This window comes from Pithys albifrons, chromosome 12 (genome assembly GCF_047495875.1).
Source record: "Pithys albifrons albifrons isolate INPA30051 chromosome 12, PitAlb_v1, whole genome shotgun sequence".
Taxonomy (NCBI): domain Eukaryota; kingdom Metazoa; phylum Chordata; class Aves; order Passeriformes; family Thamnophilidae; genus Pithys; species Pithys albifrons.
In genome coordinates, this window is record NC_092469.1 from 18,971,351 (window position 1) to 18,997,832 (window position 26,482).

Genomic DNA, 26,482 nt, shown 5'->3' on the forward strand with positions numbered 1-26,482 from the left:
ACCTTGGCCGTGATTGACAGCAGGGCTGGTTTCCGCCGCTTCCCTCGCTGTTGACAAGCAATAATGAAGCTGTGTCAGTCCATCATGGACATGGACATGCCTGACTATGTGGACTCCCTGGACTCCTCTTACACCATGCTGGAGTTCGACAACCTGCGGGTGCTCCCCAACAACGCCGGTGAGATCTCTGCTCCTTTCCTCTCCAGCAACCTCCCCTGCCTCTGGCACCAAACAAAGGTGGGACGTGTGGGTGCAAAGGGTGGAAGGGCTGATGTTTAAGCAGCTGATCTGTCAACCTCCTGTTGCATCCACGGGTATGTTGGGGGTGAAAAGCGACTCTTTGGCTTGTTGGTGCCATTTGGAGTTACTCTTTTCCGCGGTGGGCTGAGCGCCATGTCCTGGAGAGTGTGGCAAGGGTTGGTAGAGGTTTTCATGGCACTCCTTGGGTCTGTCTCTCTGAATGGCTTCTGAGAGGAGTTAGTACCAATATTTCTGCCTTAAAATGTGCATTTCACTGCCACGTACGACTTAGTTCGTTATTTAACCCTTGGGAAAACACATCAAATCAAACGGTATTTGTCTCGTGTGTCCCATTCCTGTTGTTCCTGAGGACTCAGTGTGAGGAACAATATCCAAATCCTTAATTTGCCTGATGTTTTTTTCTGGATGCCAAGACAGTCCAACAGCTTTTACGACCCAAAAGGAGTGTTTATACCCAGCGACTTCCGCTTCGCTCGCAGAACTGAAGCTCATTGCGTGGCATTTGGCTTTGGGTTACTCGGGTTTTGAGGAGCCAAGAGTGCTCTGACACAAAGCGAGTGTCATCCTGTGACATTAACAGCTCACTGTGTCAAAATAAAGGGCATTGTGGTCACATTGCATGAAACCCTCACGTCACTGAATGAGAGTCCGAGGGCAGCGAAGCCTTCGGAGAGTTTCGGTTGCGTTCCGTTTAATTTGTTAAGGAGCTTAGTGAAATTAAGAAGGGATTTTCGTGTCTGCTCATTAACTGGCTCATCAAAAGAAATCAAGAGTTTCAGGAGGGTTATTGTCCACAATAGAAAATGATTGGACTTGTTACTGAGGGACATAGAGGTTAAAAGGCCCAAAGAAATTTGAATTTAAGGTTGACTCCAATAAAGCTCTGGCTGTCCCCAACTAAATACATATTTTTTGCCAGTTCCAGATAGACTGGATCTTATTTCTTATCCTTGCAGAAAGGTTTCCATCTCCTATCCCTCTCCAGAAATGTTGTTTCACACAGATGCTTCTCTTTGTCACTCGCTGTCAGACAACAAAGAATTTTCCACTTTTTGAAGTGGTACAAATTTCCCCCAAAATCCAAAATCATTTTGCAACAGAAACACCAAAACCCGTTTGGGGCTCTCTGGTGATTCTTACAGTGGGACTGACAGGTTGAGTCTTTGCTGAACTTTATCAGGATGGGGTTTGTGTTGTTTGATTAGTGTTAATGAGTAACTGGCTCTCTCGGGAACGAGCTGTTTTGAAATTAGCTTGTTTGTCTTGGGTAAGTGTCCTCTTCCCCAGCATGTAAAAATAACTTCAAAAAAAAAGGCCTGAAAATGGCCATGCATGGAAATATATTTCCAGCCAGTTGGGTTCATTTCCCAGAGGTAACTCGAAATCCCAGTTCCCTCTGTAGCTTCAGAAATCCTTTAGAATTTGTCAGGGTCAAGAAATAAGCTCCATTTCAGGTGTGTTTATAATTAGACTGCCTTGGTTTAAGGTGTATCTTTCCCAAGACTCATCTGTATTTCCTCCCTATTGAATCTAAAGGCAGCTTTGCTCTCTGTAAACACAACCAGGAAGGGATGCAATATTTATTTTCACGGAATCAGGGTGGTTTCTTACACTCTGAACAATTCCCAAAGTGGAAATTAGGATGTTTTCAACTAAGGTGATGATTTCTTGAAACCAATTCTTGCCTTCTTTGGAACATTATTCCATCAATACTTTGGGTTCATTAGTGCTGTGGGGCTTTTCTGGGGCTGAGCTTTCTGCTGTTGGTCTGAGATTGGCCCAGAGAAGTATTTTGGATTGTCCACCTTTAAATAGCCCAGAATTTGGCAAATATTTTCAGGTTAATTCAAAATAAAGATTAGAACCCATTATGGGAATAATATATAAGAAAGTAATCTGGTTTAAATAGGAAAAACAGCAGAAGAAAAAGAACAATCAATGCTAATTTGGTCTTTTCTCTATAAAATGTGTTGCACCAGCAGAAATGTTCCCATTCTGTACAAATTTGCTGCCTTCACCTTGGCTTACAAGCCCTTCTCCCTCAGTTTTTAGGTGCTGTTACTGCCCAATTCCTCACACTCTCACCAGAGTGGTCTCATTTTCCTCAAAACATTATTGAATACTCATTCTTGAGCTGAGGGAGTGTTTTCTCCCATGGAGATGCTCCTTCTCCTGTCTCAGCACTCAACCCCCACACTGATCCTTGGCTTGGGCACTGCCCCACTGCTGACCCCACTCAGAGCATGGAAAAGCCACCAGAGATATTTGGGCAGTGCTTGGCCACCCCTCGAGCTGCAGATTTGCTTGGAAGGAGCTCTGGCTTCCTGGAGGATTTGGGACCACCAAATCAAAGCTGTGTTTTGGATCTCAAACCCTCTTGGTATTTGCTGGAAGCTGCTCTAGGAAGGGCCTGACCTGCCCATGGGTTCAGGGCAGGGATGGGAAAAGGAAGGAGATTCCCCAGACAGAGATGGGTTGGGTAAAGGAAGGAGATTTCCCAGACAGGGATGGGCAAAGGAAGGAGATTCCCCAAGCAGGGATTGGCAAAGGAAAGAGATACCCCAGACAGGGATGGAGCCAAGGAAGCAGATTCCCCAAGTAGGTATGGAGCAAAGGAAGCAGATTCCCCAAGCAGGGATTGGCAAAGGAAGCAGATTCCCCAAGCAGGGATTGGCAAAGGAAGCAGATTCCCCAGGCAGGGATGGAGCAAAGGAAGCAGATTCCCCAGGAAGGGATGGAATAAAAGAAGCAGATTCCCCAGGCAGGGATGGAGCAAAGGAAGCAGATTCCCCAGGCAGGGATGGAATAAAAGAAGCAGATTCCCAGACAGGGATGGAGCAAAGGAAGGAGATACCCCAGGCAGGGATGGAGCAAAGGAAGGAGATACCCCAGGCAGGGATGGAATAAAAGAAGCAGATTCCCCAGACAGGGATGAGTAAAGGAATCAGATTCCCCAGACAGGGATGGGTAAAGGAATCAGATTCCCCAGACAGGGATGGAATAAAAGAAGCAGGTTCCCCAGACAGGGATGGAATAAAAGAAGCAGATCCCCAGGCAGGGATGGAGCAAAGGAAGGAGATACCCCAGGCAGGGATGGAATGAAAGAAGCAGATTCCCCAGGCAGGGATCCTGCTTTCCTCACACTCCTCAGTCCAGGGCAAACCCAGCCAGTCCCCAAACACCAGGCAGGTTTGGAAGCTGCATCAAAATACTCTCCTGGTGCACAGAATTGTGCCCCGGCTCTTCTCTGAGCTAATTCTCACTTGGAACTCATTAGGTGGTGGCAGGATTTTGTAATTAAAAGTTATCATCATAATTAACACGTGCATTCTGGCTTAGGGCTTTCCTTTTCTTTATTGTTTTTCCTTTTTATTTTAAATTTCTCTTCAGCCAAGCTGAAAAGGGCACGAGGCTCATGAACTGTGGGACACCCAACTCGGAGTTTGTGTTTCATGGGGTAGAAGTGAGGGCAGAATTTGGTTGAACAATTTCCATGGGCCCTCCCACACAGAGTGCTGATGGTCCTTTCATCCAGCAATAGGTGGTTTAAGGCCAGAGTCTTCATTTCTTCCTTCTGTCAGTCAGCAAGTCCTCCTCACATAAAGGAAAAAAAGACTTTTCTGGGGAGTAAATAAATTCCAGCATCAGGAACGTTTTTCAGTTTGGACCCAGCTGAAGGTCCATTGAAGACCCAAACTGGATGACCTTGGCCTGATTCCTCTGAAGTCACCAATGAAAGCACAAAATTTACCTTTTTATCTTGATTCTTGTTGTGCAGTTGTGTAAATGGAATCCAGCACACTCAGAATGTTTGTTTATGGTCATCTGCTCCTCCAAAAAATAGATGGAGCAGCAGATGCACAAATGTCGAGCAGGACAATCATCCCCAGGGGAATGTTCTGGCACAGCTCATTTAATGTGGAGTTATTAAGTGAAATAAAATGAAGAATCATTGCAAAAAAACCCCTCAAAATCAATGTAAAAATTGCCATTAAACAGCCCTGACACAGACAATGCTCCCAAAGGTGGCACTTGCTGACAAATGTCAGAGCTGGGAGCACCTCACAGAGGTTTTGGGATCAGGCAAATCTCAGTTTCTGTCACTGTGACCTAAGAATGATTTTAATGTTGTCACTTTTGGGGTCAGGCAAATCTCAGTTTCTGTCACTGTGACCTAAGAATGATTTTAATCCTGTCCCTTTTGGGATCAGGCAAATCTCACTTTCTCTCATTATGACCTAAGAATGATTTTAATCCTGTCACTTTTGGGATGAGGCAAATCTCAATTTCTGTCATTGTGACCTAAGAATGATTTTAATCCTGTCATTTTTGGGATCAGGCAAATCTCAATTTCTCTCACTATGACCCAAGAATGATTTTAATCCTGTCACTTTTGGGATCAGGCAAATCTCAGTTTCTGTCACTGTGACCTAAGAATGATTTTAATCCTGTCATTTTTGGGATCAGGCAAATCTCACTTCCTGTCTCTATGACCTAAGAATGATTTAATGCTCTCATTCCTTCTGCTCACATTGCTCCCATTTTCCTCCACCCTCCTTATTTACTCATCCATACATCAGAAGGTGAATAAAGACCAGCAGGGATTTTTTTAGGGAATGAAAGGTGTTCTGACCTTTGCATCTTTGAAGCCTTAGCTAAAAATATCTTAGTCAACCTTAGCTAAAAAACTTTCCTTTTTCTTTAACTAAAGCTTTATTGGCTGTATTATTTTTTGGGGGGGGTTTGATTACAATTTTCATTGCCCAGCAAATATTTTCACTCTAAATTTTTGCTGTGTATCCCTATACAAAAATAGCCTTCTCTCCCTCTCTGTGGATATACACGTTGTGTGTGGATTACCCAGTGCTATTTTTATGCATTCTGTATTAGAAAACTCTCTCTGGGCTGTCCAGACCTGATGACAATTCCTCCCCTTGGAGTGATTTTCTCTCAGATTTCTCATTGCTCGACACAACATCAGCTGAGCTTTCCTCAGCCCTGCCCATCTCTTGGTGAGGATGAGTCTCATTCCAGAGATTTGCTTGTCCTGGAGACTTTTCCAAGGTCACTGTGCACGAGATGAGCTCCCCTGGAGTGCAGAACAAGCTCCCAGGGGGGTGATGGATTCCTCAAACCACCCTGCAGTGAGTGCCCTGGTCAGGGCAGACTCCACAAATATTCCTGCCCTGGGTGAGGTGTTAACCCTCCCGTGTGGCTCCCCAAGTGTCTCCTTGTTTTTCCTTCCCCAAGCTGTGCCTCAAATTAGGAGGATTAAGAGGGCAGAGAGTCTGGTGGTTAAAACCCAGGGAGAGGCTTGAAGGGGAGTTTTCAGCAGTGTGGACACACAGCCCAGGGTAGAGTTATTCCTGCCCCAAATGAGGGGGTGCAAACAGAGGCCATTCATGTGACCTAATTTTATGTCCTTAATTTAGAAGGTTGATCTTCCTGCACAACTCTGTTGCTTTCCAGAGGAAAGCAATGAGGTTCTTCAGAGGGAATTTCAGAGCAGGAACCAGACTTAGAACCAAAGTCATCCCTGTGGGAGCTGCTGTCTCTGCCTTTGAGCTGCAGAGGAGCTCTCAAGAGCAGCCTTTCCTCTCCAACACCTCTGTCAGGGGCACAGCAGTTCATCCTTCGTGCCTCTGCATCCCCTTCTCTGCTTTCCATTTATTTAGTCCATTGTCTTCAGTGGACACCAGCTTTGAACCACGTTCTCCAGGTGTCTAACTGAGGAGATGGTTACCCATCCCTTAAAAGCTGTGTCTGACATTCAGGTGAGGTTTTTCCACATCTTGCAAGAAAAGCATTAAAAAAATCATAAAAAACATAAATTCTCATGTGCAGTTTGAGTTGTGCAGCTTAAAATCTCTCTGTCCACTGCAGGAAAGTAGAACACCAGAAGCAAAGCAGCTGAGCTGCTCTCAGTCAAGGTTGGGAAGGGCATGACCATCAATTTGGAGGCTTTTCTGTGCGTGCCCCCATGTGTGGGGCTGGCTTGGTGCTGTTTAACAAAGAGACCTGGCTGTGGTTGCCACCACAGGGGGGTCTGATGGTCCCTGTTCTCTGCCCACAGAGCCCATCACAGCTGAATCAGCCAACCCCAACCTGCTCCCCAACGGTGTCAGCTCCCTGTGCTCCATCTGTGGTGACCGAGCCACGGGCAAACACTACGGAGCCTCCAGCTGTGACGGCTGCAAGGGCTTCTTCAGGAGGAGCGTCCGCAAGAACCACGTCTACTCCTGCAGGTACCTCCCCTGCTGCCCTTAACTAAGCAATTAGGGATGCTCCAAAGGGTTTGGGGTGGAGATCAGGTTGGACAAAGGGGCTCCTGGGTGGGAAATGCCAAGTTATCATGGCAGGAATGCCAGAGTAGGGCTGCGGTTTGGTTTGTGGTTGGTGGCGAGGAGTAAACTCAGTCTGGTCTCATCCTGGACCCTGAGACTTTCTGTGGCACTGAGCAATCCCCTTAGGGATTCAGCATCACTGCTTTCCTCATGGAGTGAATCCAGGAAACTCGTGGATCTGGGGTGGGACTGGTGTGTAAAACACATCAACACAGACCCTGAGTGTGGAGTGACACCACGCCCTTGTCACAGCCCAGCACGGTGGCCAAGGACCAAAGCTCCAGGGATTTCATCTCAACCAGAGTCTTTCTTGATTTTCCCAGTAAAAAACAAGAGGCAGCCAAGTGTCTGTCACCTCCAAAGCCTCCACATCCCCTCACAGCTTCTCCAGTTTTGTTTTGAAATAAAATAAATGATGTCCACTGGCTTATCAGTGATGATTTTATGATCTTTCTGAGAAACGAGTGTGGAGCAGAGATGATTCACATCCACTTTGGCACAGGTATAGGTTTGAGAGGATTTTTTACCAGGAGGAGGCTATAAATTATAAATCTGCTATCTTGGTTGACCTTTGAAAAATAGTATTTATTTTAGCACAGGAGAAAGGGAAAAAAAAAACCCCAAACCTGAACACGCTCAAATCCTTCATCTCTTATTAAAACCTGGAAGTTTTCTTTCTGTTCCAAAGCTCTTCCTCCTCCAAGGGCATTCCAAATTTTTCCAGTGAGTCATCCTATTTGTTCAAAATGTTCTTTGGTGTCCTTATCGCTCCAGGACACGCCAGCCATGGGGTGACACGGTGTCCATCCCATGGACTGTGGGATTCCTGAAGGAGGAGACCACAACTGCTACCGGTTTGTTAGAAGTTTCAGCTCTCCTGGGAGTGGAGTTGCTGCCCCTCCTTAGGAATCCAGGAATCTCTGTGATATTTGGCAGCTCAGGGAAGACCAACAGCATTGAAGCCAAGGCAATGGCCAAGCTTGTCTGCAAGTCCTTATTTGGTGAGCTGTGCTCAGCCCAGCTTGGAGCTCTGGGGTTTTACTGCAGACATGAAGCCCTTGAAAGGTCTTTGGGCCTTTGCACCTTTGGCTTTTAACCAGTCTGGGAAACTGTCTCAGCTTTTACAACCTGCTGATGGTCCAGGAGCAACCCACGTCATCTCCTCTCTGCAGCTTCCTCTTCCATCACTTCACCCAACACAGCAAGAGCTGCCAAGTCTGTGTGGGCCACCCATGGAACAGCACAGAGGTTCTGAAACCCACAGTGAAATAAGGAGGAATTAGGTGGGCACGAGCCTCTAAACAGGGCCATGGACACAAAGGGCTTGTGGTCCACAATGCAGTTTATTTTATGTGAAAAGGGACAGTTAACAAGGAACTCAGACCAACCCCAATGCCCAACACCCAAAAACTGCCTGAAAGTGGGAGATGGAGCTCCTACAGCAGCACAACTTGAGTCAGAGCTGTGCTTTCCCAGCCCAAAGCAGCCCAGTCCCTGCAGGGTGGGTGCTCTGGGGTCACTGTGTACCCAGCTGGCAGGACTGGCACTGGGGAGAAGTGGCCAAGCCAGTGCTGATTCAGTCTGTGTCTTGCAGATCTTTGGCTCTTCTCTAGGTTCATGCAGGAGACCAGGGAGGTCTGGAGCTGTATTTGGGGCTGCATTAGGGGCTGCTCATGGGGAGGGGGTGGCAGATGCCAGGCTGGTTGCTCCATGTTTCCCATCTCCTCACAGGTTCAGCCGACAGTGCGTGATAGACAAAGACAAGAGGAACCAGTGCAGGTACTGCAGGCTGAAGAAGTGCTTCAGAGCTGGCATGAAGAAAGAAGGTAGGTGCAAAGAGACCTCTCCCAACTGGCTGTTGCTGTCTCAGGCCCTGCTCCCACCTCAGAGCATGCAGTCCTGGCTGCAAAGGAGATGCTTTTGTGTAGAGAGATTTTGTGTAGAGTGACAGGGCTTTTGTTGTAGCTGAAAGCCCCATTTCCCATTCTATCTGAATTTCAGTGAGAGCCTGGTGATGTTACTCACCCATCCTGGGAGCCTGGTCTTTTGGGGCTATTTTAGGTCTGGGAAAAGGAGAGGCTTCCTCAGGGTTTGTTTGGACTCTGTTTCACAGCAGCAAGTTCCTCTCTCCATACCTTTTACTGTGAATCCTCCTCCCAGCTGTGCCAGTCTCAGGGAGGCCCTGCCATCCTCAGCCTCAGAAGTGCCATCAGTTGGCTCCCTTAGATGATGTGGTTGACTTGGCTGATGCTCATGTAGCTCCGTGCAAGGCTCAGGGCGAGGCACAGCCTGGGCATGACCCTGAGCACGAGCTGGTCCCTGGTGGCACAGGGCACACGGGCAGCACCCCTGGAGGAGATGACTCAGGTGTCCCCTGGGCGGGGACATGAGTCAGAGCCAAACCCTTCAGCTGTTCCATCCTTGTGGTGGTTGTGGCATGACCATGGAGCCACCTCTGGCACCAGTCCTGGAGGGCCAATCCAGTGTTGGCCAACACCTCTGGCTGCACTTGGGTGTACCAGGAAGGAGGTGGAGCTTTGTAGATTTGGGCACCAAGTGCCCTCTCAGCACACTGAAGGAAAGAGGGTGTTACAAGCATGAGAAAACTCCCTCTGTTGAGCTATGCCTACATTTGGCTTCCCTGGGAAAGTCTGGGACCTGCCCCAGCTTATCTGGTTTCTGCTCATCCAGTGCCTTCATCCTGGCAGAGCAGGGATGGGACTGTTTGGCTGATTCCAAGATTTCTGGGCAGTGCCTGGGCTTGTTCACAAGTCTTAGCAAAGTGAGGGCCCACCCACAAAGGGTGGTCCATCCCCGTGGTGTGGCAGTGGTTGGGTGGTGCTTTCAACACTCCTCACCCTTCTCTTGTGCTGCTTTCCAACCCACAGTTACAACATGAGGGAGGTAGGAAGGAGCTTGAGAGCTTCTTTCCATGCCACTGAGTTCACCCAAGGGGTGTAACTGTGGTCCCACCGAAACCAAGGGGAAATTTGCCACTGATTTCTGGTAATTCATAAGATTTTGCTGAAATATCTGATGAAATAATCTTTCCAATGTTCTGACCATATGTTTTCCTGGAGAGGAGTGTCTTGAAATTTGGCACAAGTCATGGAGGCAGCAAAAATTCCTGCTGGTTTAATGCAGGAGAAATGGAGTAGATACAGCAGATGGAGAAATAAATTGAGTTTAGATTAAATAAGACCAAAGCAAAGCTGATCTGGTTATTTCTAGATGGGGATGCAGCTCCGGCGTTTGGACAGGCTGAAATCTGATTATCAGCTCCATTCTTTTTGCTGCAGTGTGATTTTTATTGGGTTTTATGGCAAAAGGTATAAACCCTTGGCTCAGGTTGGTGGGAGATGACTCACTTCAAGTTCCACATCGTCACGTTCTTTGAAACCCTTTCAGGAGTGCACAGTCAGGTTGTGTCCTCAGCAGCAGCTCCTGTGGCTGGGAAGGAGGATTTTAGAGCCCCTTGAGCAAGTGCTTTGCAGAAATCAGCTTAGCTGGTCCCAGCTTTATCCCAAGCACGTGTGCAGGACTGGGAAAGAAGTTTTCTTGCACAATTGTGTGCACAGAAAGAACAGAGTTATTTGCTTTGAGGTGGTTTGAGATTAATATTAAACAGAATTGCGAAGCTTGAGGGAAGAGGAGAAGCTGTGCCTTGCATAGGGCTCTGTTGGGAGGATCCAAATATTTATCCAGAATCTTTTGGCAGTCCCAGTTTGTCCTGGGAGATGGCAGTGGTGGCACCCACGTGCTCTGTGTCCCACTCTTTCCCTGGCACAGCCCTTTGGAGCCAACCCCTGGAGCAGCAGGAAACCTTTCCAGGGTGTGCCAATAGTATTGTTTATCCACAGCAAAGGGCAAGAAGCTGGAAACGACCCTTTTCCCAGGGACAACACACCTGGGGTGGGGTCAGCAGGGCTGTGTCACCCTCACACGTGCCCCACTGACCTACTGCTCAGTGCCCATGTGGGCACTGCTGGACAAAACTCACTGATAAACTGGAATTCAGGACCCAGAATGATCTTTTTTTTTTCCCTCAGTCGTGTTGTCAGACATGATGTGACACATTTGGATTGTTCTTTTTTCTCTTTTTCTTTTGGACACAATTGTAGTGGATGAGAAGTTGCAGGGAGCTGTGTAGCCTGGCAGAAGGGAAACTTCTGCCTGAAATAAAATCCTTGTGATGGAAGTACCTGAGCCAGCTTTAAACTGTGTCAGGGCAGGTTTAGGGTGGAGATCAGGGAAAGGTTCTTCCCTCAGAGGGTGGTGGGCACTGAACAGGCTCCCCAGGGCAGTGGGCACAGCCTGAAGAGCTCAAGGAGTGTCTGGAAAACGCTCTGAGGATCAGGGTGGGATTGTTGGGGTGTCTGCAAGGCCAGGAGATGGACTTTGCTGATCCATGTGGGTGCCTCCCAATTCAGGACATCCTGTGACTGTGTGATCCTGACCTGGTTTCTCTGGGTAAGGGACAGGGTCAAGGTGACCAGTGCAGCCAGGCTGGAGGTTCATGGTGGGTTTGGGGCAGCTGGGCTGATGTTGTTGAGAAAATCACCAGTAGGATCTTTAGGTTGCCTTGTTTGTACACCCTGAATTTCATCCTACCTTGAGAAAGGACCAAGACTGCCCCATACATGAGCCCAACACCTTCAGGGCACTGAGATGGGCTCCAGGTTCCAGCAGCGCCAGCAACATCAAGACAGGGACTAAACTTGAGTCTTGTGGAAAGTCCAGTCCCCAGAGTTGTTAGAAATAAGCTCAGCCAGAAACACCCCATCCCAATCACATTTTTGGTGTCAGGAATTCACTTTAATAAGAGTTGGAATGAGGGGAGAGGGAAAGGCTTCCCTGAACCCAAACCCCTCCTGGTCTCCTGAAACTCCTCCATGACCAGGATTTCAGATTTTCCCAGCAGATTCACTCCTTTGTCTTTGTTTTGTGGTTGGGGACAGGACTGTGAGCAGGGAGGGCTGGAATTTGAGGGATTTTCTGGCTGTTCTCCCTGGTTTCCTCCCTTTGCAGGGAAGGTTCGATCTCCTTTGTCTTGCTCAATGTTACCAGACAGGTTTGTGGTCACTACAACTGAGGAGAACACCAGGTACTTAAACACACAAAGGAAACAGCAGGATACTATTTTTAGCATCTCATTGAGATCCTGGGGAACCTTGAATAAATGAGCAGGGTGTGATTCCTCAAGTGGGCCAGGCCATCTCCTCACCCAGAGCTGAGTGAAAACCTGGGAGCCTTTGGAAAGGCCAGCACTGCCCTGTCAGGAGTCACTTTGCTGATGGAATAAAAAAAGGGGGTTAATATTTAACCTCTCATCCCCTTCAAAGTAATTTATGAATGTGCATGAACTCCTCAAGCCTCATGCAGAAGTAAAAAGAATTATTGTATCACTTACTCACAACACAGTGGGAGGGTTTGAGGCTGGTTTTTTATTGATTATTGTGAAATTGGACAGGTTTATGGGACAGGTTTATTAGTGTTTTGAAGGACCTCTACTTTGTTTCACAGTTTTTGTTTGCACACCTTCTCTGCCAGCTCTCAGAAACTGGGACTGCACTTTATTGCAAAGAAGGGTGGAAAAGATAAAGGATCTTCTCCACCTTGAACAGTCATAAATCAGCCCAAAAGCTTGTGAAAGGATTACATGTGCATGTGCCAGTGGGATTTATTTGTGAATAAAACACACCACACCTACAAAATCTGAAGCAGTTTGGGGGAAAAAAAAAGATTATTTTTGGACATAAATTAATCAGGCAGCAGGAGGAGTAAATCTGTTGGTGGAGACAGAAACACTGAGCACCAATGAATGTCAGCACCTCCCTCCTCCTTCTCTCCCTTCATGCCATTTATTAATACAGTTCCAGCTCCATCAGTATTAAATGAGGATGTTTCCAGTGGAATAAGAATAGAAACTGTAATTCCCATGTAGGCAGGGCTTTAATTGCTGTGGAAAGTCACTGCTTTGCTGCTCTGCCTCTCCAGCCTGTGCCCGTGTTCATGGGGCTCCCCATGCCAGGCTCTGTGTGGCACAGCAACAAGGACCAATGTTTGGGGGCCACGGGGCTGTTGCAGTGCCATGAACATGGAATCATAGAATGGATTGGGTTGGAAAAGACCTCCAAGATCATCAAGTCCAACCCTTGGGCCAACTCCAGTCCCTTTACCAGATCATGGCACTCAGTGCCACGGCCAAGCTCAGCTGAAAAACCTCCAGGGATGGGGAATCCACCCCCTCTCTGGGCAGCCCATTCCAATCCCTGAGCACTCTCTCTGCAAAGAATTTCTTTCTGCTCTCCAACTTCAATTTCCCCTGGCAGAGCTTGAGCCCATCGTGCCCCCTTGTCCTATTGCTGAGTGCCTGGGAGAAGAGACCAACCCCCACCTGGCCAGAACTTCCCTTCAGGCAGTTCCAGACAGTGCTGAGGTCACCTCTGAGCCTCCTCTTCTCCAGGCTGAACACCCCCAGCTCCCTCAGCCTCTCCCCACAGCACTTGTGCTCCAGTCCCTTCTCCAGCCTTGTTACTCTTCTCAGTTGGGTTGGAAGAGACCTCTGAGATCATCAAGTCCAACCCTTGATCCAACCCCACTGTGATCACCAGCCCAGGGCACTCTGTGCCCTGGGCTGGTGATCACAGTAGGGTTGTATCAAGGCATGGTGGATTCTCTGTCCCTGAAGGTGTTTCAGAGGACACTCAGTGCCACATCCAGTCCCTTCACCAGCCTCGTTGCTCTTCTCTGGCCCCACTCCAGCCCCTCAATCTCTTTCCTGAACTGAGGGCCCCAGAACTGAACACAACACTCAAGGTGTGGCCTCCCCAAGGCAGAGTCCAGGGGAAGGTGTCACTGCTCTGGGCCTGCTGGCCACGTTTATTCTCCCATCCCATGTCCTGTGACAATGACAATTCCTCCAGGGAATCATCTTGCCCTCTGTTCCCTTCTACAAGGGAAATGCCCCCCTGGGGTCACACTGTGCCCTGTGGGCACTCACAGCCACTGCCACCCCCCCTGCAGGGCTGCACTGGCCCTTCCCAGGGTTTGTTGGCTTTGGGAATGTGCACAGGACAGGATTAGAGGGCACCAAAAAAAGAGGAGCAAAGCTTTTGCTGGGAACATGCTGGAAACAACAGCCTCTGGGAGTTTTGGTCCTTCCTGCAAGTTTGCTGAGTTTTCTTGAGTGCCAAGCCAAGATGACACCTGAGCCCAGCACGTCCCTCAGCACTCCCAGTGCCTCCCACCAGTGACCCATCCCTTCCCTTCCACAAACACAATAAATATAGCAATATAATTACCACACAGTAATAGATTAATTTTTGTGACAGGTAAAACATTAACTCCCTTTTGTATCTCATTCCATCACATCTCGGGGACTTTCAGAGATAACACCCAACTCACCTTGAGAAAGTCTCTCTGTACCATCCACTTACACTCGAAGATTGAGCTTATCAGAGCATGAGGGAAGCACTGAAATATGTGCCATAAAAAGATCTGGGAGCAAAAACAGGCTGAGGCTTCTTAAAGGAGTCTGGCACTGGGGGCTGGGTCTGCCTGGGGCTGTTGGACTTATGTAAAATAAGATTTGTAACTCAGCTGGAAAGGCAAAACTTGTACCTTCTCCTGAGGGGCTGGAGCAGGGCCAGAGAAGAGCAACGAGGCTGGAGAAGGGACTGGAGCACAAGTGCTGTGGGGAGAGGCTGAGGGAGCTGGGGGTGTTCAGCCTGGAGAAGAGGAGGCTCAGAGGTGACCTCAGCACTGTCTGGAACTGCCTGAAGGGAAGTTCTGGCCAGCTGGGGGTTGGTCTCTTCTCCCAGGCACTCAGCAATAGGACAAGGGGGCACGATGGGCTCAAGCTCTGCCAGGGGAAATTGAAGTTGGAGAGCAGAAAAAATTCTTTGCAGAGAGAGTGCTCAGGCATTGGAATGGGCTGCCCAGAGAGGGGGTGGATTCCCCATCCCTGGAGGTTTTGAACCTGAGCTTGGCCGTGGCACTGAGTGCCATGATCTGGTAAAGGGACTGGAGTTGGCCCAAGGGTTGGACTTGATGATCTTGGAGGTCTTTTCCAACCCAATCCATTCTCTGATTCTGTGATTCTATGATTGGAAGGGGACAAAAAAAGCCCCATCATCCCCTCCAAGAGTTATGTGGGAATCATCTGATAGAAAACCAGATGTAGAAGATTGAATGGGGATTTTCTAAGTTGATCAGCTGTGATACAGATTTGGTCAGGATTGTGTCAGTGGTGGATGCTGCTGCCCATCTTCCTGCTGTCCCAAGAAGAGCCATGAGGGGTTAATCCATTCCAAAGATTAATCATAGTTTATAATTCTTATAACCCCCTTCACCTTCAGGCTGGTGGAGGTCCCTCCCCAACATCCCCCATGCACAGAGGGTGCTGTCTAAGGTGGGTTAGTGGAGCCTCCCAAGGATTGTAATTGTCTTTTCTCTAAATTGATGACTAATTGTCTGCAGTGTCCACAGCCTGAAAAGGTGTGTTGTACCTTTTGTACCTGTCATAAATCAGGCAAGGATGGCTCTGAGGGCCCAAGTGGGTTTCGTGGCTGGAGCCCAGCAGACCCCCTGAAGCACCACCAGGTCCTGACTGACAGCAAAGCTGAACCCCAGATCTTGGAAAATAAACACCACACTCCTGCTGATAAGGGCAGATATTGATTTTTGTCACTGCTGCTTGTTTTCTGCCCTTTCACTTTGTTGGCCTTTCATCAGAGGCTGGTTGGGAAAGCAGAGCAGCAGCTGGACACGAGCTGGCAGAAAACCCACCATCCCCTCCTGCTGCAAAACGGTGCCCAGGTCCCTCCTTTGCATCAGTTCAGAGAAATGAGTCCCATGCAGAGTGATGCTCTAAAACAAGACCCAGCAGTGAGGCAAAGCCTCCAAAGAATGATGGCAAAATGGTTTTGTTGACTCTGCAAAAAAATATCATTCCTGGAAAAAAGCTTTGGAGACAAAACTGTCCTGTTTTCCATCCAAGGGGTTAAAGCACAGAGCGAGTCGTGCCTTGGCAGCTTTGCCTGAGTCATTCCCCCTAAATAAAACCAAAAGGAGTCTGGGATTGCTGGATGAAGGAGGAGGGATGTATTGCACTGTCACCACATGCTCAATCTTCCCTCTCCCTCTGCTTTAAAGACCTGGCAGTTGCTTTTCTGAGCTGTACCAAGATGTAGGAGCTGTCAGGAGAACCCCCAACCTGTGCTGAGGCTCCATCCCCCAGCCCTGTGTGCTGCTGGATGGAGGCAACAGGGCCTGGGGGAGAAGCCAGCACTGAAAACAGCTTGGGCTAAGCCTAAATTCTCCTTTTTCCCCTGCTGCTGTGTTGTGGGGTGGCTGCAGTGGAGGTGAGTCAGTCCTTGGAGCCTGTGCTGCAAAAAGGAGCTGCTGAAGTGGAGTCTGTGCCTTCTGTTCAGTGTGCAGGGCTGATGGAGCAGGGGCTGGATCTGTTTGTGCTTCGGGGAAAAGGAGGGTTTTTAAAGGGTGGAATGGGCCTCAAAAATCAGGGTTTTTTTCATTTCACTGTGGCATGGCCATACCTTTCTGTCTCTGCAAAGAGCCTGGGCTGATGCTCACTCTGCTGTGGTCCCAACTGTGAGCCCAAGGTCAGTGGTGTTGCTGGTTAGTTTGGGACACTGAGCTGATTTCCAACAGGGATTTTTGGGGGTGGCAGCAGGGCTGGGCACAAACCCTGGCTGGGCCAGGTCCCCACCTGTGCCACCATTGCTGTCGGGGTTTCAGGCTCACTGAAATCTGCAGCATGATGGGCAAGGCTGAGGGAATGGCTTGAAGGGGGAATCGGTGAATTTAATTTCCTTCTTTTTGAGCTTCTTTAATGAAGAAACTCTTCCTGCTCCCCAAGAGTGGCTGGAGATGTCTCCTGGGGCCACCACGTGTGATACCTCAGGGGCAGGAGACACTTCAAGGGTGCTTTGAGGTGGGATTAGAGGATGAGATTTCCAGGATTGCCATAAAATCAGATGCAGATTCAGGAGCATCTCCTGCTGTGCCAGGAGCTCAGGAGAGGAGTCCTCAGAGCAGACATGGCAGAAAGGCTACCAAAGGCCAGGCCTCCAGCAGTGTGGGTGCATTGCCAAGTGAAAAGGATCTACACTAAATCCCTAAATTCCCCTTGAGCTGCATCACAGAATCTTAGAATGGATTGGGTTGGAAAAGACCTCCAAGATCATCAAGTCCAACCCTTGGTCCAACTCCAGTCCCTTTACAAGATCATGGCACTCAGTGCCACGACCAAGCTCAGTTTCAAAACCTCCAGGGATGGGGAATCCACCCCCTCTCTGGGCAGCCCATTCCAATGCCTGAGCACTCTCTCTGCAAAGAATTTTTTTTCTGCTCTCCAACTTCAATTTCCCCTGGCAGAGCTTGAGCCCATCGTGCCCCCTTGTCCTATTGCTGAGTGCCTGGGAGAAGAGACCAACCCCCACCTGGCCAGAACTTCCCTTCAGAGAGTTCCAGACAGTGCTGAGGTCACCTCTGAGCCTCCTCTTCTCCAGGCTGAACACCCCCAGCTCCCTCAGCCTCTCCCCACAGCACTTGTGCTCCAGTCCCTTCACCAGACTTGCTGCTCTTCTCTGGGCCTCCTCCAGCCCCTCACACATCAAACCCAGTGGGACCAGTTAATGCCCCACAGGTGTTGCTCTGACTCCCAAATGCCCTTATCTGTCTCCTGTGCTTGGTTTTCTCCCTACCCCAGAGCCTATTTAGTCTGTTCCAGCATCCAACTAGAGCTGAAGTGTCTTACAGGCACTAAAGCCCGTGCCCTCCTGTTCAGGCAGCAGAGGGAGCAGCAACCCTGGGCTGTGGGAGAAGTTTCTCACTCTCACGACTCTGCCCCCTGTTTTTCCAGCCGTGCAGAACGAGCGCGACAGGATCAGCATCCGCAGGAGCAGCTACGAGGACAACGGCTCGCTCTCCATCCCCGTGCTCACCCAGGCTGAGGCCATGGCACAGCAGGTATGGCCCCTGGTCTTCAGCTATCCCAACCCACCCAACCACCTTCCTTCTGTCCTTGGATGGCTCTTGCACAAACCCACAGGGTTGAAAATGTGTTAAAAATACCAAATTTTTGGTGTGTTATCAAGGCAACACATCCTGCAAAGAGGAGACACAGCTTGGGGTGGGAGGTACAGAGATGAAGTTCCAAGGGCTCAGGGATGTTGCAGACCTTGGGTTTCCTATTCCCTCATCCTGAAATTGTTACTGCAGCCCTAAAAACTTATGGCATTCCCATGGAAGTTCATCCCACTTTGCTGCACACTCTGAACTGAACACAACGTTCCATTATGGTTGGTTGTCTCTTCTCTCAGAACTTCTTTATCAGGGTAACAATTTTAGGGTAGAAAAACAACATGAATAAAATCTCTGGGCTTCAGCAAACGCTGATTGCTTTTTTATTTCATGTTCCACCACGAATTTCACCCTGAGTGTCCTTTAAATTCTTATGAAAACCCCCTTTTCCCACCAAAACACATGGAGCAGATGTTGCACATCACACACAGCAATGCACCCACTTCCTTTGCAGAAAGGTTTTAACCCTCTCTCACCCACGCAGCCCTTTGGAGATCCAGAAGGTGTTTTTGTGTCCCAGGAGGAGAAAGGCTGGATGCATTTCACACATCTGGCTTCAGTGGTTGATGGGAAGCTGCCAGGAAGGGGAATATTAATCCGATTTTATCCAGAGGCAGCCTGGAGAGAGGGGAAGGAGGAGGGAGGGGAGTGAGTTGGGACCGAGCACCACCTCGTGGAGGCTGCACAGGACACGCTGCTGGGCGTGAAACCACAACGGGAAACAACTTGTCAAGGGCCCCGTGAGGATGAATCGCTGCTGGGGAGGGTGGGGAGGAAAAGCTTTGATGTGGTGCCAAGGCAGCTGCGCTGTTCCCCCTGCAGTATTTGTCGCTGAGCCCCGCGCACAGCGCGGACATCGCCATGAAGAAGGTCGCCACCATCAATGATGTGTGTGAGTCCATGAAACAGCAGCTCCTGGTGCTGGTGGAGTGGGCAAAATACATCCCGGCGTTCTGTGAGCTCCCACTGGACGACCAGGTAAAAAAAAAAAAAAAAAAAAAAAAAAAAAAGCCTTTTCCCTGCAAATTCAGCCCCTCCAACGAGAATTCTCTGCTGTGCCTTGTCTGACATGAACACACAGATCACTTTGTGCAGAGCAATAAACTAAAAGAAGAGAAAGGGGAGCAATTAAAAGTAACTTGAGTAACCCAAGGCCCCCAAATATAGTAGAGTTGGTCACTCCAGTCTGCAAAAGGACCCAGTCAAAACAGACTGATTTTCTCTGTACTGGTACCTGATAATTGAATGTAGAAGCTGCTTTTTTCCTAAGAACTCAAATTATTCAAGCTCCTCTTTGCTCTTTAGTTGAAAGCAGCTTCTTATTTAGTTTGCCATGAATACAGCACTTCTGAAAGTGAATATACATACAAATATTTTCTAGCTCTTCACAGTACTGACAGACCTAAGCAAAGCCCAAATCTGGTTTAATTAAACAGCAACAGTTCACTGTTTTCTCTCTTAAATCCAACACTGTGTGTGCTCTGTGCCCTCTCAGGTTGCCTTGCTCAGAGCCCACGCAGGGGAGCACCTGCTGCTCGGGGTGGCCAAGAGGTCCATCCCATACACCGACTTCCTCTTATTAGGTAAAGTAGTGAAATGCACTCCTGCTTTGAGAATTCACCCCTCCCAAGTCATTGCCAAGAACTCTGCCTGCCTGAAATCCCCTCTCCTGGGCACATCTGGGGTGAGATTCAGGGCTTGGGAAGTCCCTGGAGAATGGGAGCAAGGAAATTCACAGGGAAGTCCCTGGAGAATGGGAGCAAAGAAATTCACTGGAATTATTATAACTATTCCCTTCCTGCTTTGAAATTGTGGAGGAGAAACCTCCCCTGTATTTAAATGGCATCTCAAACTGTGTTTCCCTGGTTTTGTAACTGAAATTGTTAAAGACACAAGCAATGAGGTATTTGGTCCTTAAAGACTTGGCAGAAAAGTCTATTGAAAATTACAGTGCAAACAGGTATTTCCTTTTCATGTAAAAAAACACAGGTGGGATTGTTCTGGGAAAAAAAGGAAAATACTGACCTGGAATGGCACACATTAAAGAAAAGAGAGAGATATATACTTTTGAAATAAAGATGCAACACTGCTTCCAAACAGATGCTTGATGTAACAGGGGGTAAAGCAGAGCAGAAGGTGGAGCAGGTTTTGTGTGCAGTGTGGGTGCATTGATTGAGCAAATGAGATAATTAAGGACCAAAGGATGAGATCCATGGCTTGCTTCACAACTGTGGATCAGATTAGGAAGCTGCAGACTGGAAATCTGCTGCCAGTGGGCACTGGGACTATCTGGCAACACGCCTTGGGCTGACTGCTGCATGAGACCATGTCTGCAGAGCTGGAGCCAAAATCTGATGGGGGATTTCTCTTGTGTCCTCAGGGAATGATTTCATCATCCCAATGCACTGCCCTGAACTGGAAATCGCTCGTGTGGCCACCAGAATCTTGGATGAGTTGGTGAAGCCCTTGAGGGACATCCAGATCGATGACAATGAGTACGCCTGCCTGAAGGCCATCATCTTCTTTGATCCAGGTGAGCTTCCTTCTGCCTGCCAAGCGTGGCCTTGGAAAGGAGTTAGGGGTCCCTAAAAACCAGGAAAACCCCTTGGCAGCAGCTCTGCATTTCACCCTGCCCGTGCTGTAACCAGCAGTGCTCAGCAGTGCAGTTACAAGTCACCTCTCCCGGAATATTTTGTCATTTAGCAAGTCTGAACTCCAGCCAGGCTGCTGGGCAAGGCTCTGCAGGCCCTGCAGCAGTTTGGCTGCTTTGGGAAAGCCCATCAGCCTGAAAGGCAGGAGATGACTCTTAAGGACATCTCTGCCTGTAGTGAATTATGGATGAGCTCAGTGAGTCAGCAGAGCAGCAGGGGAGCATCTGTGAAGGTCCAGAAAGCACCATTAAAAACCACATCTCTGGGCTGGTCAGGGCACCCAAAATACCAGGGATCTGCTGATGGATTGTGCTGGCACAGCCAGCTCTAGCCCAGGGCAGGGCTGAGGCACAGGATGGAGAACAGGGAACACACAGAGGCAAACAGCAGCTTGGTTTGAAGCTTGGCTGTATTCTCAGCCCAAAAGCCTGTGGGGCTCTGCCTCAGGCCAGGCTGTCCCCAGGCACTGCTGTTTGCTCAGCTCACACAGAACCTCCTCTTGGGCCAGCACAGGGCCCCTCAGTGTGTATAGCTCAGACAAGAGATGGGGAACAACCCCAAGGCCAGAACAGTGTCCTTTTATTTTTGGTATCTATTAGCATGAAGAAATTAGAGCATCTGCCAGTAATTATTGGTTTTTTGCTGCGTTTGCTGGTTCAAAATGAAGATACAGGGGGTTTAGAAACACCACAAACTTGGGCTCTGCAAAGGGCCTGCTGGGAACAGACTGAGGGTGGTATTACCAAAGTGAGTTTGACAAACCACCTTCTCAGCTGATCAGTCTCTGTGCAGCTTTAGATCAATGTGACAGTGAGGAGCTGAGCTTTCTGCTGAAAGGGAGAGGTGTGAAGCTGCACAGCAGTGAGGTTCATTCATGCTGAGGAGCAGGCATGTCCTCAGAGCTGTGTGCTGACACACAATCATGTGTTAACCACTTCACCTCAGCTCTTGGCACCACCATCCCTAAAATGTGGTGCCTGTGGATTCTTTGTAGACAGCGAAGAAAATGGTGCAGTGATCCAGAAGTCTGAGTTTTAGAAACCAGCAGAGACAGGAATGCAAAGCTGTAAATCCTGGCACTTCACCTTACCCAGGGTCACAATCACTTGCTGAAGAAAAGCTGGACCAGTGGTCCATGAAAAATGGGATTGACCACAGGTCAAAGAGAGGAAAGCAAGACAAGAACTTGATGCTGGGTGTAATTACAACATACAGGCACTAAAACTGCATGGATTTCATGGTGGCAGTTGGGACTCAAAGTTTTCAAGGGCAAATTCCAGGATATTTCTTTAGAAGGATAAATCTGGTTTAACTTCTAAATCTTTCCTCTTCATTAATGGCAGCAGGGAGATACATCCAGCTGAACCAAGCTTCTGTTTTCTTAGTGTTTCCCCTCAAAGCCTCCTCAAATTACTGTTTCCCCCAGATTCCCCTTACTATTTCCCTATTCCAAATGAAGTGCTGGCAGCCCAATGTTCACCTATCACCTGATCTTGGAGACTCTCAGAGGATCACTGGCACCTCATCCTTTCCCCTCTGCAGAGTCTGACTGACAGGGCAACACCTCTCTGGTTACACATGACCTCCCTTTTCCCCCTCCCAGACTGCAGAGGGCTGAGTGAGCCCGGGAAGGTGAAGAACATGCGCTTCCAGGTGCAGGTGAACCTCGAGGACTACATCAACGACCGCCAGTACGACTCGCGCGGCCGCTTCAGCGACATCCTGCTCCTGCTGCCCCCCCTGCAGAGCATCACCTGGCAGATGATAGAGCAGGTCCAGTTCCTCAAGCTCTTTGGGGTGGCCAGGATCGACAGCTTGCTGCAGGAGATGCTGCTGGGAGGTATGAGGCGTGCTGAGGAAGGATGGCAAAGCTGGAGCATTTCAAAGCTTTTCTTTATAGGGCTTCAATTCCGGGCTTGTGTCTTCTGGAGGAAGAACAGGGGGAATGGTTTTACACTGAGTGTAGGTTTAGATTTGATATTAGGAATAAATCCTTCTCTGTGAGGGTGGGCAGGCCCTGGCACAGGGTGCCAAGAGAAGCTGTGGCTGCCCCACCCCTGAAGTGTCCAAGGCCAGGTGGGGTTGGACCCTGAGAAATCTCATCTAGTGTGTGTCATCCCAGCCATGGCAGGGGTTGAAACTGGATGATCTCTACAATCCTTTCAAACCCAAACCATTCTGTGATTCTTTGAATTCTAACTCGAACACGGGTCTCTCCCACTCCAGTCCAGTCCCAGAGGCTTTTCTCCCCAGTCTAGGTCTAAGAATCTGATGAGTTTTGTAGCAATGGGTCCACTCTGTGGTGTCTCACACCAGTGGGGCACTCCACTCTCAGGCCTCCTACCAAACTGAGGCACTTTGCAAGAAGACAGCACTTTTTTTGTTGGCAGCATGCAAAATTCTAACTCTCTGGGAAAGCCTGATAAGGGCAGACTTGGGACACACACACATACACAGAGAGAAGAACAATGTGGCTGGATATTAACTGAAACCCCAGACATCCCAGGAGGTTGTTCCTCCCCAGTGAGAGGCTGAGAGCAAAGAGAGCAGCAGAGCAGGAAGGAAGCGAAGATGAGCCATTAACCTTCACCCACAGAGGTCTTCCACATCCTCTGAATAAAGCAGATTTAGCCCAGAGCATCTGGCTTCTCAGGAACTATGCAAAGAATGATGTCTTCTCCCACTCCCACTGCAGGAACCAGCGTTGATCTCCAGTACCAGTCAGGACCTCCCAACCTCAACCTGGATCCGCTGCCAGGACACGTCCTCCAAAGCAACATGAGCTCTGTGATCCACACGGCTCCAGACCGTAGGTGTCCACCTTGGCATTATTAGTGGCAACACAATGAAGGGACTGGGCAGGAGAAACAGCTGGGAAAAAGATGTTTGTTTATGTGAACAGGAGCTCACAGCCCCCTTGGCTGACTCCTTTATGTCCTCCCAAAGAGAAAGTGGGATTCTCACATCCAGAGGGATCCTGAGATGTTACTAAATATCACCAGATGGGAAAAAAAAAAAGGAATCAAGCTTGGGGACAGTGTGTTTCTGTGCTTGTGGGCAGCACTGGAATGCCACATGGTTATTAGTGGCAGGAGCTCCCTGGGTAAAGCTGGTTGTTGTCAAACAGTATGAGCCATCTTCAGCCACCCTGGGCACTGCTGCCAGGCCAGGGCTGTTGGTTCAGGCATTTATCCACTGCAGGACCAAGAGAGAGTAGAACAGGAGTTGTAATTTAACAACCACTGCCATGTAATTACCATGTGTTGTACACGCTGTCTCCTTCTGCTGGTTACAATCACACACCTCCTGTAGTGTATTTTTGTTTCTTGGGGTGTTTTTTGTTTCTCAGTCACATAAATGTTGGCATCATGTATTTTAGGGTGGTTTTGTTTAGTTTTTAAAGCCACCTCCCAGCACAGATGAGGGAGATGCTGTTCTGTAAATGTGGCTGCAGGTTGAGCTCTCCTGTGATGAGAAGGATTGAAAAGCAACTGGGGGCATTTCCCAAGTACAGAATACTGAGAAGAGTTGGCACGTGCTTGTCAGTCCACCCTGTGCCTCCTCACAAACCAGGAAGGAAGAATATTCCAGAACATGCCTGAATTTGGGATGGATCCCTGCCCAGGGCCCCAAACTCCTGCTCCTTTGTTACAGGATGGTTTGCTGCTATCACTGGGCTCTGCTCTACTGAACAGCTCCAAGTCCACGTTAATCCTGTTTCTTTTCTCTCCTACAGCATCTCCTGAAACATCCCTGCCATCTCCTTCTACAAGCACAGGCAGTGAAGACTATAAACTGGGCCCCAGTGCAGGCCCCAGCGCCGTGGCCCAGCTCCTGCCTCAGCCAGTGATGCCCAAGCAGGAGATTTTATAGGGAGAGGTGGAGGAGAAACTGGGAGCAGTGTGGAAACCTCCCCCACAGTGAAAGGGGCCCTTTCCCTTTGCAGAGGCAAAGCACAGCAACCCCCTCTGAGTCCAGCATGGGAATCCCACCACCTTTGCACAAGGAACTGGGGCTCCTGCTCTTCTTCCCAGCAGGACCAAGACTGCAAGCTCTTTGGAGCAGGGCTTCTGGTTGGGTTTGTTGTCACCCTGCTTGGTGGGATCACGACCCTTCTTTAAAGCCTTCAGCCACTTTCTTCACCAAAACAAGTGCCTTGCACAGCTCCTGGGAATCGTTAACATCTCCAGCATGTCCTGGATTGCTATGGAAGGGTCCATTCCCATCACAAATCTAATTACACTCCCATTTCTCCTGCTGCATGTTAAGCTTTAGGAATATCTTCATAACCTTCAGCAGACCAACAGTATTTTATTTCACACAGAGGTGCCTTTTCCACATAGACCGGCCAACACTGAATGCTGGGTAGTTATTTTTTGTGATCAGGAATGCCAACATCTTGCCATTTCCCATCATTTCCAGTGTATGCAGAGCCCAGTTTTAAGTCATTTGATGGACCTTCTGCTTGGAGTTATGTTAATTTGCCCACCAAGAGCAGCAAGGATCCTGCCTCACACCGTGGCTGCTGGGCTGGGAAACCCTCAGCTCCAGAATCTCTGCTTTGTGCAACACATACAACAAAAAAAATGCCCCAAAATACCTTTTCCCAGTACACAGATAGGATGTTGCTGTAGTTTTGTGTTTCTTTGTAGTACCTGCAACTGAAACTTCAAAGCTCAAAATTAGCAAAAAAAGGAAAAAAAAAAGGAAGGAAGAGGCAGATCAGCTGGGAGACACTTTGAAAAATTGTTTCTATTTAAAACATAAGGGGCACTTCATGTAAAACTTAATGCACTTAAAGTAAACCTTCATCAGGGGTAGGTGACCATGTCAGAAATAATTCAAGAAGCCCAACAATGCCTGTAGAGCCTCAAGTGTTCCTAATGGAGTTGATTTGAATGAAGGGGACTTTAGGAGAAAGATGATGCAAAATTTCTCCCAGACTTCTGCTCATTTGTCCAATGACCTCTCTCAGCCAGCTCTGGAGGGAGCAGGAGCGGCTGTGCTGAACATCAGGGCACGAAGGGGAGCTCAGTTCTGTCCCACTGAGAAATGCCAAGGCAAAACCGAGGTGATGGTGACCTGAGGTGGCTTTTTGAAGCACTTGGAGCTCCTTGGGTGGAGGACACGTCGGAAATGCCATCTTAGCAACTGGAAGAGAAGTTGGGAGGAGCTTCTGAACTTCCATCAGAAGGGGAACACTCACTATTCCCTCCTCGGGGAGATATTTAGTGTTGCCATTCTACAGCACCAGAGGGATCTGAAACCCATCCAAGACTGGGTTGAATTTCACCAGGATGACAATGTTTTGTTTTTCTCCTGTCTCTGATGAATTTGATCTGACATTATATGCTGGTAAAGTTCCATTTGCAACAGCTCTAAGTGAAGGCAGGTTCCCCTGCAAGCATTCCTGCTGTGTGACAGATGCAACTGTCCTGAGCCCACATTGCTTCCAGTTCCTCCAGCAGGTCCATTACATTCCTTTTCAAGACATTAAATGTACATTTATACTCGTTAATGGTAAGAAAATAAATCTGTGGGGGAAATAAATTCCATATTCTCATATTTCATGTGGACAGTTTGCCTTTTGTCTTTAATTCAAAACCTTTTCCACGGTTCTCTACTGATTTCTCCAACTCCTTTGGGAATTATTTTTCACAACAAAGAACCACCTAAGGCTGCAAAGCCCAGTTTGCCCTTGAGACTGATGGGATTAATAATCTAAGACATTATAGAAGAAAATGAAGTTGTGCAGGAACCAGTGGACAGCAGATTCAGCCTCCAGGGCTCAGCTGGCCTGTGAAGGTTTGCAGCCTAAAACAGATTTACAGCAAAAATCCCTTTCTGGCTTCCCTGTCAAACCTCACTCTAAATCAAACCAATATTCTTGTGCAAACACACCTTGGAAGTGACTATTTTTTTTAGATTTATTGGAATCATGGTTTTGTTCATAAAAGAGGTTCCAAGCCATTATTTAAAAATATTTCAGTGGTTGGAAGAGATGCCACTGCTTATCAGAATGTGCATCTCAGGGAGTGAAGTCTGACCTATTTCCCTCTAAATTATCTGTTTCCTTGCCAATGATTGGTAACATTTGGCATCATTAACACAAAATTTGGG

At 48.5% G+C, this 26,482-nt stretch overlaps 1 protein-coding gene across 1 annotated transcript; it reads left to right on the plus strand.

The window, feature by feature from the left end:
* Positions 1-25,919, plus strand: LOC139677396 (hepatocyte nuclear factor 4-beta-like). The gene is made up of 10 exons (XM_071567320.1): positions 1-178; positions 6,335-6,506; positions 8,337-8,431; positions 17,491-17,597; positions 18,534-18,689; positions 19,207-19,294; positions 20,092-20,244; positions 21,966-22,202; positions 23,058-23,171; positions 24,099-25,919. Exons 1-10 carry the CDS (start codon positions 64-66, stop codon positions 24,233-24,235), a joined length of 1,374 nt encoding a protein of 457 aa, XP_071423421.1. The 5' UTR covers positions 1-63; the 3' UTR covers positions 24,236-25,919.
* Positions 25,920-26,482: the final 563 nt, after the last annotated feature.